Source organism: Amblyraja radiata, chromosome 39 (genome assembly GCF_010909765.2).
Source record: "Amblyraja radiata isolate CabotCenter1 chromosome 39, sAmbRad1.1.pri, whole genome shotgun sequence".
NCBI classification, from domain to species: domain Eukaryota; kingdom Metazoa; phylum Chordata; class Chondrichthyes; order Rajiformes; family Rajidae; genus Amblyraja; species Amblyraja radiata.
In genome coordinates this window covers 13,096,383-13,109,886 of record NC_045994.1, presented here as the reverse complement: position 1 = coordinate 13,109,886, position 13,504 = coordinate 13,096,383, and the positions used below count along the sequence as shown (strand labels likewise).

At 46.8% G+C, this 13,504-nt stretch overlaps 1 protein-coding gene across 7 annotated transcripts in view; it reads right to left on the bottom strand.

Annotated features, from left to right (window-relative positions):
• Positions 1 to 13,504, bottom strand: part of LOC116967511 (transcription factor COE2) — a 212,867-nt gene that overhangs the window by 25,847 nt on the left and 173,516 nt on the right. For all 7 annotated transcript variants that reach the window (XM_033014148.1, XM_033014149.1, XM_033014146.1 and 4 more), the window contains 3 exons: positions 10,743 to 10,831; positions 7,343 to 7,408; positions 2,187 to 2,364 (listed from right to left, as the gene is read on the bottom strand). In XM_033014148.1, the coding sequence (XP_032870039.1) occupies positions 2,187 to 2,364; positions 7,343 to 7,408; positions 10,743 to 10,831 (333 nt within the window). The remainder of the gene's footprint in view (positions 1 to 2,186; positions 2,365 to 7,342; positions 7,409 to 10,742; positions 10,832 to 13,504) is intronic.

The window sequence follows — 13,504 nt, the reverse complement described above, 5'->3', positions numbered from 1 at the left end:
GAGCTCCTCCTTACATCTGCCCGAAGGGCCTGTCAAAAGCGGAATGGAAACAGCATATGTTCCACTATGGGGACCTGGCCAATTAACAAGACAAAATTTGAAAACATACACCCGTTTCTCTCTCTTTCTTTCACTCACTTTCTCTCTTTTTCTCTCTCTCTCTCTCTCTCTCTATCATATTCTCTCTCTCATATTCTCTCTCCTATTCATTCTCTCCCTCACATTCTCTCTCTCTCCATTCTCTTTCTCTATCTCTCACACATATTCTCTCTAATATTCTCCTATTCTCTCTCTTTTTCTCTCTCTCTCACCTATTCTCTCTCTCTCTCTCCCCCCTCCCTCCCCCCCCCCCTCTCTCTCTCGCTCTCTGTCTGTCTCCTATTCTCTCTCCCTCTTCCTTTTGCCTCTATCTGAGCTGTCTTTGTTTGGTACCAAAACATGAACTGCAACACATTGGTAAACTAATAGATCGTGTGACAGGGCTCTCTTGATCTCGTTACAGCTTCTCAGTGGGAGTAATAACAACAAAGGCTAAACTACAGAGAGGGCCAACATATTCTTGATAAGTGATTTCACAGTTAACAAGCTACTCCACTAGTCTCTGAATCGGTGCATGTGTGTGTTAATGTCATTCCCAGCACAACAGCACCATTGTTGAATGACTTCACATTACCCTTCGCCCACTCTACACATCTGCACTGCAATAATGACACATGATGGTTTCCTGAGACTATGGGAGGGGATCTTGGACAGCGGTGTCTTCTGCTAATACTTTAACAGTCTTTAAACTTATTCTGAGCACAACATGACTGTTAAAATCAAGCAAAACAGTTTGAAAGACCTTTGGAGATTTTTCTAACCAAAAAATATGAGTAGGAATATATAGGGTGAACACACAGAGTCTTCTACCCCCCCCCCTCACCCACTGAGTTTCTCCAGCATTTTTGTCTACCTTCGATTTTCCAGCATCTGCAGTTCCTTCTTGAGCACAGAGTCTTTTACCCAGAGTAGGGGTGTCAGAGGTTACGGGGAGAAGGCAGGAGAATTGGGTTTGGAGGGAGAGATAGATCAGCCATGATTGAATGACAGAGTAGACTTGATGGGCCGAATGGCCTAATTCTACTCCTTTTCCTTATGACCTTATGATGAAGAAGAAATAGGTTTAAGGGGGGTAAGGGGGGTAAGATTTAAGGGGGGTAAGGAACCTGAGAGGCAACTTTGTGTACAATAAGCCAATATCTTGGTGGTGTTGGTTACACTAAGAACTTCAGGTTGTTTTGAACTAAAACTGAGGTTTTTCATTGTTTGATGTTATTTTATTTCTTCTGTTATCTATGAGTACTGTGTTTACAGACCGGTTATGCTGCTGCAAGTAAGAATTAGATTGTTGTGTTACCGGCACATATGACAACTGAACGCCCTTGACTCTTGGAGTGGGCAGGGGATGGAGAACAAGGGGGAGAGACTCCTCCGAGAGTCAAGACCACAAATAAGGCAGGATACAGCTTCACTGGAATAATGATTCAAAGGCACAGGAGGATTATAGTCTTTAGGAATCGAGAACTAGAGGGCATCGGTTCAAGGTGAGAGGGGGAAAATGTAATGGGTAGATTAAAGAATGGTGGGTGTATGGAGTGAGCTGCCGGAGGAGGTAGTTGAGGCAGGGACTATCCCAACATTTAAGAAACATTTAGACCGGTACATGGATTGGACAGGTTTAGAGGGATATGGACCAAATGCAGGCAGGTGGGACTAGTGTAGATGGAACTTGTTGGTCGGTGTTTGCAAGTTGGGCCGAAGGGCCTGTTTCCACGCTGTACGGGTCTATGATGACTCTAGTCAAACAGCCAGTCTGGAGCACAGAGAAAACTGAAGAAGGGTTTCGACCCGAAGATAGACACAAAAGGCTGGAGTAACTCAGCGGGTCAGGCAGCATCTCTGGAGAGATGGAATAGAAATAGAAATAGGTGACGTTTCTGTTCAGACTGAAGACGGATCTCAACCCGAAACGTCACTTATTCCTTTTCTCCAGAGATGTTGTCTGATCCGCTGAGTCACTCCGGACCTTCAGTCTCAAGCGCGACTCGGTCTGGGTACCTGGGTGACTAATGGCGCCCAGTCTCTTGTTCAGTCCTTGCCGCATGGCTAAGAAAGGCAGCGGGTCACCGTGCGTGGGCCTTACTCACCTTGGCTGTTGCCCTGAGCGGACTCCGAGATGCTGACCCCCAGCTGGCTGCTGTACGAGTTCATCCTCATCATGCTACTGTGGCTGGGAGTGTTGGAGAGGCCAGGGAGCTGGTTGGGAGTGCGCGGGACGCTGTACAGAGCCTCAGCAATGTCGGCGGCTCTCTTCAGAATCATCTCCTGTGGAAAATACAACACGTTCAAGATATCATCCACCTGCAATGTGCCCCTTCCCGGGCATTTATTTCAGCTTAGTTTAGAGATACAGCGCGGAAAAAAGGCTCTTCGGCCCACCGAGTCCGTGCTGACCAGTGATCCCGTACACTAACACAATCCTACACACTACCAAAGCCGATTAGCCTTCATAACTGTACATCTGTGGAGAATTGGAGGAAACCGGAGCACCCGGAGAAAACCCACACTGTCACGAGGAGAAGGTACAAACCCGAATCAGCGTGAGGTATAAATGGAATCAAAGGAAGGGTGTTTAAGAAGGAACTGCAGATGCTGGAAAATCGAAGGTACACAAAAATGCTGGAGAAACTCAGCGGGTGCAGCAGCATCTATGGAGCGAAGGAAATAGGCAACGTTGCCTATTTCCTTCAGTCTGAAGAAGGGTTTCAGCCCAAAACGTTGCCTATTTCCTTCGCTCCATAGATGCTGCTGCACCCGCTGAGTTTCTCCAGCATTTTTGTGTACCTTCAAAGGAAGGGAGGTTGGTTTGTGTAATGGTCTGAGCTGCGTCTACAATTTGCTGCAATTTCTTGCGGTCTTGGATGGATCAGACGACTTGGTACAATTAGAGAATCGCGATCACAGTTGATATTTGCATTGCATATTCCCAATTTTATCTCCATTTCCCTCAGGTCGTGGTAGGATGTGAACTTCATCTCCAAATCATTGGCTTGCGCCTCTGAACACAAATCCCAGCAAAGAGCCACCATATCACAGTCCACGGAAGCAAACCTTTCCTTGGTGGTCTCAAAGAACCCCTTAGGCCATTCCTCAGGCCACAGTTGTCAATGAAGGGCTGTCCTGAGGGACAAGAGCTATCTAGAAGAATGCAAAAAAAAAAAAATCCTGTCACCATGCACGCCAAGAGCTGTGAACCCATGACAGTATGAATATGCTGACGATTTAACAGCCAGCTCTGTATAAGATGTACCATCCTGGATTCAAGCCTAAAACCACAGGCCCAAAACTATCTGGATCGCAGCCTAAGACCACACTGGTTTTAACGCCAGTCAGTTCAGCTGAGCTCAAGGGAACAGTGGCAGCTAAAATATGTACCATTAATCACACACTTGTTTGACATCAAATTGCAGTTAGTGAGCTTGATCTCATTTAGCTTCAGATGCATGTGGTTTGCTCTGGTGGTGTAGTTGGTGAAAGGCAAACCGATTGTGGTTCGGAACCATTAGGAGCTGGAGGATCTCAGCGAGTGCTGAGTTGTGATCTGCGGGGTTAGGGATTTGTTGCTTCGATCTGTGCCCAAGGTTCGAGGTCTGAGGTTGGTCTTTGAGGAGAGACATGGTGGAGGAACCACTTAATCAAAGCTCATCCCCACCAGCTCCTGATCACCCTCTGGTAACCCCTGCTGGCAAAAGTGTGCAGACACGCGCAGGATTATACCTACGAAACCAAATTTCGTTTGAACTTCATTTGACAATAATAAATTGTATAATATACCCAGATATCGCGGTTCATCCTCCAAGATTGCATTTCAAAATGATGTAATTATGTTTCCGTCTCCCCAAGAAACTGCCCAAACTATAGGATTAGGTCATGCACAGCTGGTGGAGCTGCTGCCTCAGAGAACCAGAGAGCTGGATTCAATCCTGACCAGGGGTGCTGTCTGTGTGGAGTTTGCACGTTATGCAACAACTTTGTGTTTTCAGTCATACCCCATCCTCGCCCCCCCTCCCCCAATGACCCATTGCTCCGATTCTCTCCTGCATTGCAAATAATTGGACCTTAGGTTAATTAGATCATCCAGTCATACTGTAGTCGATATTTGATGAGCGGAAGGTCCAGGCATCGAGCAACTTTTTTGGCCCAGGACCCTTGTCAACATGGATAATCTTCCGCATAGAGTCATACAGTGTGGAAACATGCCCTTGGGCCTAACATGCCCACACCGACCAACATGTCTCATCTGCACTAGTCCCACTTGCCTGCATTTGGCCCATATCACTATTGGCCACTTTAAATTGGCCCCTAACATTCAGGGAGTGGTAGAAGCTGAGAGGAGTTGATGAGGATGTGAGCATCATAAATGGGTTTGTGGTAAATAGGGGATTGATAGTCAGCATTGGCCTAATGGGCTGAAGGGCCTGTTTCCATCCCTATGGCTGATACAACCCTTGGATTGGACATTACTACCTGGGCACCTGCAAGACAGAATGAGTTGGACAGCGGAAAGCTAAGGTACCTTGCAAGGGGTAGAAGAGAAGCACATTCTGAGCTATCACCACATGGATATTGTCAGTGGATACTTTTAAGGCAGAGATACATTCTTGATTAGTATCAAAGGTTATGGGGAGAAGGCAAGAGAATGGGGTTAGGAGGGAGAGATAGATCAGCCATGATTGAATGGCAGAGTAGACATGAAGGGCCAAATGGACTAATTCTACTCCTATCCCTCATGACCTTATGAACCTCCATCTATTCCTCCCGCCATTAAGATGCTAGAATGAATGCTTCTCCACCCACTAACACAAGCATTTCCAGCATGGAAGCAGGGTGGAAATGTTGAGGGAGTACAGCGTAGGTTCACAAGGTTAATTCCCGGGATGGCGGGACTGTCATATGTTGGTAGAATGGAGTGGCTGGGCTTGTATACTCAGGAATTTAGAAGGATGAGAGGGTATCTTATTGAAACATATACGATTATTAAGGGTTTGGACACGCTAGAGGCATTTAACATGTTCCCAATGTTCCCAACCAGGGGCCACAGTTTAAGAATAAGGGGTAAGCCATTTGGAACGGAGATGAGGAAATACTTTTTCACACAGAGAGCTGTGAGTCTGTGGAATTCTCTGCCTCAGACTGGTGGAGGTCGGTTCTCTGGATGCTTTCAAGAGCGAGTTAGATAGGGCTCTTAAAGATTGCGGAGTCAGGGGATATGGGGAGAAGGCAGGAACGGGGTGCTGATTGTGGATGATCAGCCATGATCACATTGAATGGCGTTGCTAGCTCGAAGGGCCGAATGGCCTACTCCTGCACCTATTGTCTATTGTCTTCTTTGGAGGGTAGAGTGGACTAGTTAGTATCATCGAGCACTCCCCGGACAACCACATAGCGCATGGAAGGGGTTTGACTGTCAAGACAGCACAGGAGCCAAGTGATGCAATGCGGAAACATCAGGTGCCGTTTTTCCATTTATTATTTGATGTGTAACACATCCCGGCCTGCTTAGAAGACAATAAACTTTTATGATCTGTGCTTTGACAAGAACTGGCAGACCCAAGCGGTTTCTGTTGCCTCAGCACAGAGCCGCTACCAGTCGCTGCTCAACGTGGCTGCTGCAATAACTCAACGGAACTGACGGAACTGATTTAACAACAGAAATGGCTCATCCTCCAAGATGCCTGGCCAAATTCATGCGATTCCTAAACAAACTGTCCAAGATACTTTCGGAAGACTGGTCCAGTCCGAAAACCGAAACAAAGACTTGTTTCTCTTGCCACAGTGGGATTAGGATGCCGTGTTAAACATTAACTCTGACGGAAGTCAAAGGATGCTGAGCCATCTTTCTCTACCATGCAAGAGAGGAACAGATCGGGTAGAGTCTCTTGCCCAGAGTAGGTGAATCGAGGACCAGAGGATGGAGGATCAAGGTGAAGAGGAAAATATTTCATAGGGGTATGAGGGGTAACATTTTCACACAAAGGGATGGAACGAGCTGCCAGAGGAGGTAGTTGAGGCTGGGACTAGATAGATAGATAGATAGATAGATAGATAGATAGATAGATAGATAGATAGATAGATAGATAGATAGATAGATAGATAGACAGACAGACAGACAGACAGACAGACAGACAGACAGACAGACAGACAGACAGACAGACAGACAGACAGATAGATAGATAGATAGATGGATAGATAGATGGATGGATAGATGGATGGATAGATAGATGATAGATAGATAGATGGATAGATAGATAGATACTTTATTAATCCCTCAGGGAAATTTAGATGTCTAGTAGCCAACACAGTCAGAACGTACATAAAATACGGACAATACATAAAAGCAATAAATACTTAAAAATAACCCAATAAATAACTATTAAAAGTGCAAAGCATCCCCATACAGCCTAGCGGTCAGTATTATAAAATCTAATGGCTGCAGGATCTCCTGAACCGCTCCGTACTACAGCGCAGGGAGAGAGGAGCCGGTTGTTGTTCCGTGTGCTCTTTTGACCCTCCAGAGTTTCATGGAGGGGGTGCCCGGAGTTGTCGAGGATGACCTGCACCTTGCTCCTCGTACGCCTCTCAAGCACATCCACCCCAGAGTCAACTCTCCCCCCCCAGCACTAGCTCTTTTCACCAGCTTGTCCAGATTTTCTTGCTGTTTTTATCAGTGATGTTGTTACCCCAGCAGACAACAGCGGACCAACCCAATGTGTGACTCAGCATCTGGCAACAGGCATGGATGGCAATGAGTCCAGCAGCCTGCTCTGAGGATGATCTGGAAGACAGCTGCGGTACTGTGAGGCAGCAACTCTACCACTGCTCCACCGTGCCACCTAAATAACACAAACAGTGCCTGAGGCCAGGATTGAACTCAGGGCGTTGGAGCTGAGAGGCGGCAGCTCTGCTAGCTGTGCCACTGTGCCGCCAACGTATCCTAATGTGCTGTGCCCCTGTCCCACTTAGGAAACCTGAATGGAAACCTCTGGAGACTTTGCGCCCCACCCAAGGTTTCCGTGCGGTTCCTGGAGGTTGCAGGTGGTTGCCGGAGGTTGCAGGTAGTGGAAGCAGGTAGGGAGACTGACAAGAACCTCCGGGAACCGCACGGAAACCTTGGGTGGGGCGCAAAGTCTCCAGAGGTTTCCGTTCAGGTTTCCTAAGTGGGACAGGGGCATAATTGTGACTGAAGGCTTGTTTCGATTAGACTGATCCACTGAATGACAACATGGCAAACACTCTGCAGTACCTGGTTGTTTGGTGGTCCTCCATACAACGCCTCTACAAGGTCTGCTGCTCGCTTCAATAACATTTCCTGTGGGACAAAACAGTCAATTAATCTCCAATGTAATGTCATGAAAGGATCACAGGAGTTAACTCAAGCATCTTAGACTATTAATTATAGGTTTGCCAGATCGTGTGTCAATATTTATCTGGGTTTTCTGATCGAGTTGTTGACCTTCATACCGACTTCTGCGGCATCACATTGTTGATCACAGTTCTTGCATTATCCCAGGACAACATAACACCGTGAATGGTAGGGCACTGGGGAGTAGAAACGTAGAAACATAGAAAATAGGTGCAGGAGGAGGCCGTTCGGCCCTTCGAGCCAGCACCGCCATTCATTGTGATCATGGCTGATTGTCCCCAATCAATAGAAACATATAAAATTATAAAAAGGACTGGACAAGGTAGATGCAGGAAAAATGTTCCCAACGTTGGGCGAGTCCAGAACCAGGGGCCACACAGTCTTAGAATAAAGGGGAGGCCATTTAAGACTGAGGTGAGAAAACAACTTTTTCACCCAGAGAGTTGTGAATTTGTGGAATTCCCGGCCCCAGAGGGCAGTGGAGGCCAAGTCACTGGATGGATTTAAGAGAGAGTTAGATGGAGCTTTAGGGGCTAGTGGAGTCAAGGGATATGGGGAGAAGGCAGGCACGGGTTATTGATTTGGGACAATCAGCCATGATCACAATGAATGGCGGTGCTGGCTCGAAGGGCCGAATGGCCTCCTCCTGCACCTATTTTCTATGTTTCTAAATAGTTTACAAGACAGAATAACTTTCCTTCTTTGCTTAGGAATTAGAACATATAACATACAACATTGAATAATACAGCAGGAACAAGGCCCTTCGGCCCACAATGTTTGTGCCAAACATGATGCCAACTAGATCTGATCTCATCTGCCTGTGCATGATCCATATCCCACTATTCCTTGTACTTCCATATGCCTATCTAAAAGTCTCTTAAAAGGCACTATCTGATTCCACCACTACCCAGGGAATGTGTTCCAGGCCCCCACCACTAAGTGTCTGTGGAAAATAACTTGCCCCACAAATCTCCATTGAACATTCCCCCTCTCACCTCATAGCTATGCCCACTAGTGTTGGACATTTCCACCCTGGGGAAAGATTCTGACTGTCTACCATATCTATGTGACTGTCTAACCTATCTATGCCGCTGTCTACTGAAGATAGACACAAAAAGTTGGAGTAACTCAGCGGGTCAGGCAGCGTCTCTGGAGAGAAGGGATAGGAATAGGAATAGGTGACGTTTCGGGTCGAGACCCTTCCTCAGACTGAAGACGGATCTCAACCCGAAACGTCGCTTGTTCCTTTTCTCCAGAGATGCTGCCTGACCCGCTGATTTACTCCAACATTTTATATCTATGCTGGCAATGACTTGCAGGTCAGAACTGTCCGCAGTGCTGAAACAACACAGGTGCTGGTCCTCAAAGGCTTCTTAATTAGCCTCTGTGATTGAAACAAACCTCTTCTCTGTGGATCAGCATTGTGAGAGGAACACTTTGCTTCATGCAAAGGGAAATAAAATGCACATTTCCCCCACCCAGTCGCTCTGATCATAACTCCATTTGATCAGGTTATATGGTTTAATGCTTGCTCTCCCAGCTTATGCAAAACTGAGTCAAAGTGTGTGTGTGAGAGTGTGAGTGTGTATGTGTTTGAGAGTGTGTGTATGTGTGTGAGAGTGTGTGTGTGTGTCAGAGTGAGTGTGTGTATGTGTGAGTGTGTATGAGATTGAGGGTGTGCAAGTGCATGTAGGGTGTGTGAGAGTGTGTGTGAGTGTGTGTGTGTGAAAGTGTGTATGAGAGTGTGAGTGTGTATGTGTTTGAGAGTGTGTGTATGTGTGTGAGAGTGTGTGTGTGTGTGAGAGTGAGTGTGAGTGTGTATGTGTGTGTGTATGAGAGTGAGGGTGTGCATGTGCATGTAGTGTGTGTGAGTGTGTGTGTGTGTGTGTGTGTGTGTGTGTGTGTGTGTGTGTGTGTGTGTGTGTGTGTGAGAGAGTGTGTGTGTGTGTGTGTGTGTGAGAGTGTGTGTGTGTGTGTGTGTGTGTGTGAGAGAGAGTGTGTGTGTGTGTGTGTGAGAGTGTGTGTGTGTGTGTGTGTGTGTGAGTGTGTGTGTGTGTGTGTGCATGGACGGTTTGTGTGTGAGAATATGTGCGTGTGAGAGTGTGTATGGAGAATGTATATGTGTGTGTGTGTGTGTGTGTGGCGTTCATGTATGTGTGTGCATGCACGGTGGCTGTGTGTGTGATTGCGTGTGAGTTGTACGAGTGTGTGTATGACATGTGTGCATGTTTGTGAGCATGGCATATGTGTGGGTAGACATCTTGAGAGGGACAGACAGGAAGTGCTGGAGTAATTCAGCAGGTCAGGCAGCATCTCTGGAGAACATGGATAGGTGACGTTTCAGGCTGAAGAAGGGTCCTGGCCTGAAACGTCACCTATCCTTATTCTCCAGAGATGATGCCTGACCCGCCGAGTTACTCCCGCACTTAGTGTCTTTTTTTTGCAAACTGGCATCTGCAGTTGTTTATTTCCATATGTGTGTATGTGATGTCTTTCATGGTCAAACACTGAATGGTTCCAACGTGAAGAATGACCCATGGCTCCAGGTCAGAGCTTCCATCAGAGGAAGAGACTGTGGCAAAAAAAAAAGCATTTGCCTGTCGGACACCTCATACCTATAGCTTCCACAGTAACCTGGAGTTTAGAAGGTTGAGGGGGGGGGGGGGACCTCATTGTAACTTACAGAATAATGAAAGGCGTAGATAGAGTGGATGTGGAAAGGATGCTTCCACTGGTGGGAGAGTCTAGGACCAGAGGTCATAGCCTCAGAAATAAAGGGCACTCTTTTAGAAAGCAGGTGAGGAGGAACCTCTCTAGTCAGAGGGTAGTTAATCTGTGGAACTCATTGCCACGGAGGGCAGTGGAGGCCAAGTTAGTGGATATTTTTATGGCAGAGATAGACAAATTCTCGATTAGAACGGGTGTCAAGGGTTATGGTGAGAAGGCAGGAAATTGGGATTAGGAGGCAGAGATCAGCCATGATTGATTAGCGGAGTAGATGGGCTGAATGGCCCAATTCTACTCCTATAACTTGTGATACACGATGGTGTATGCCTGTTATGTGTAAGAAGGAACTGCAGATTCTGGTTTACACCGAAGATAGACACAAAATGCTGGAGCAACTCAGCGGGTCAGACAGCATCTCTGCAGAAAAGGAATAGGTGACGTTTCGGGTCGAGACCCTTCATCAGACTGCTATGTTATGCATGTTATGTTACGCTCAGAGCTCCACACATTGCGTGCATGCTCTAATTTAATCACTCAGTGTTGTTCTACTAACCTTTGCTAGTCTTTCTGGGTCACCAGGGTGCCTTGGGATGACCTTCTGCAGCCTCTGGAATCCATAGTCTATTGTTGGTTCATTCAGGGCTGTGGGACCAAGTGAGAAATTGACCAGATTAGCTCCAGAAAGATTGAAAAGATTGAATAAGGAATTAGCAATAAACAAAGAAGTAAACAATGAACTATTTCAGGACAGAGGCACACATCTGAAAAGCGCTCGGAATTTTGTCCGGATCAAAGGAAGTGCCGGACTTTCAGTTGCCGGAGGATCGGTGGTGTACCAGTGGCCTGGTATCGCCAAAATCCCCAATCAGTTTGACATTTATATTTCGCAATGATCAGATTTGAAGTGAACTTCTGTGCTTAAAGGGCCTGTCCCACTTGCGTGATTTTTTCGGCGACTGTTGGCATCATTGACTGACGTATCAGGTCACCGAAAAAGTCAAGGCGTGATAACATAATGACGCGCGATGTTTCCTCAAGTGTCGCAACGTTTTTTTTGTCGCCGCTGGATTTTGAAATGTTCAAAATCGTTCGGCGACCCTGACACGTCAGTCAATGACGCCAGCAGTTGCCGAAAAAAATCACCAATAGACCCTTAACACGTTGAACAATATTAGCCCCTGGCATACCTCAATGCCAGCCAATAGTTGCAGGCTTGGCAGGTAGAAAATAGAACTAACGTTTTGTTAGAAAATACCAACACAGGTGATGTATATAAAATATAATAGGTTCAGACTGAAGATAGGCACAAAAAGTTGGAGTAACTCAGCGGGATAGGCAGCAACTCTGGAGAGAAGGAATGGGTGTTTTTTCGATCGAGACCCTCATCCAGTCTGAAGAAGGGTCTCGGAGTATGGAGTACGGAGTTTGTACGTTCTCCCCGTGACCGCGTGGGTTTTCTCCGAGATCTTCGGTTTCCTCCCACACTCCAGGTGTGTAAGTTATTTGGCTTGGAGTTTGTGTAAATTGTCCCTGGTGGGTGTAGGATAGTGTTAGTGTGCAGGGATCGCATCTTCTTCTTCTTCAGTTTTGGTCTCCAAATCTGTGGAAGGACATTATTGCCATAGAGGGAGTGCAGAGAAGGTTCACCAGACTGATTCCTGGGATGTCAGGACTGTCTTATGAAGAAAAACTGGATAGACTTGGTTTATACTCTCTAGAATTTAGGAGATTGAGAGGGGATCTTATAGAAACTTACAAAATTCTTAAGGGGTTGGACAGGCTAGATGCAGGAAGATTGCTCCCGATGTTGGGGAAGTCCAGGACAAGGGGTCACAGCTTAAGGATAAGGGGGAAATCCTTTAAAACCGAGATGAGAAGAACTTTTTTCACACAGAGAGTGGTGAATCTCTGGAACTCTCTGCCACAGAGGGTAGTCGAGGCCAGTTCATTGGCTATATTTAAGAGGGATTTAGATGTGGCCCTTGTGGCTAAGGGGATCAGAGGGTATGGAGAGAAGGCAGGTACGGGATACTGAGTTGGATGATCAGCCATGATCATATTGAATGGCGGTGCAGGCTCGAAGGGCCGAATGGCCTACTCCTGCACCTAATTTCTATGTTTCTATGTTTCTTGCGTGTGGCGTGCACAGCCTAAAGTTGTAGGGCAACTTGGTCTATTTGATCTTATTTGATTGTGCACGCCGGGTTGATTGCATTCGTCGAACCACATGAAGGTTGCAATCTCCCACCCCCGGGGATCGCTGGTCATTGTGGAAGATGCTAATTATGCAGCTACATGCTAACGTATATTGTTGCTAAGGCACTCAATTGTCCACTGTAAGTTGCCTGTAATGTACAGGAATTGTAAAGTGGGATAAGCTAGAACTAACGTCAATGGGTGATCAATGGTCGGCATGGGCCCGGTGGGCCGAAGGGCCTGTTTCCACGCTGTATCTCTAAACTAAACTAAATAGCCTCCTGTTGCCCATTTCTGCCTTACCTTCACCCGCTGTTTGACTGCATCTTGCGGGCAAGACCAGCTCTTAATCCACTGCCCTGGTGGTGGATTACAGGGAATGTAGAGACCCAGTTATATTTTCCAAGTACCGTTAAATCTGCCCATGGAAACTGCAGCCAGCAATTTACTGCTGACAGGAGACTTACATAATTAGCTTCATTACTTTGTCAGCACCAAGCAACATAAACAACTGATCCAAACATTCACAAGACGATGGAAGCACAGAGCCTGGGTGGTGAGCGTATGGAACGAGCTGCCAGAGGAGGTCGTTGAGGCAGGTAATACTGCAACGTTTAAGAAACATTTGAGCAGGTACATGGATGGGACACGTTTTAGTGGGATTTGGACAAACGCAGGCAGGTGGGACTAGTGCAGATGGGACATGTTGGTCGGCGTGGGCACGTTGGGCTGAAGGGCCTGGTTCCACATTGTATGGTTTCATGAGAGGGAGATTTTCAATGCTAACAAGGGACCTCGGCCAAAAAAAAAAGCTCGATGCCTGGATCCTCACCCCATCAAATATAGACGACAGGAAGGACACAAAGCACTGGTTACACACACACAAGGCAAGAATGGTACTTGGTGAGTTATGGCTGACTGAGGGTGTGGAAATGGGGCATGTGAGCATCTGTGACACAGAACCCTGGCAGGAAGCATCATGGAGGCATGAGTCAGATAGCAGAGAAACTAGCAGAGAAACTGTCCGATATCCATCTGTACCACTCGCCTAATCCAGCAGTTGGTCTGTGGCTCTGTGTGACTTGGCTTGCTTGCCGAGATGTTTAAGAAAGAGCTGCA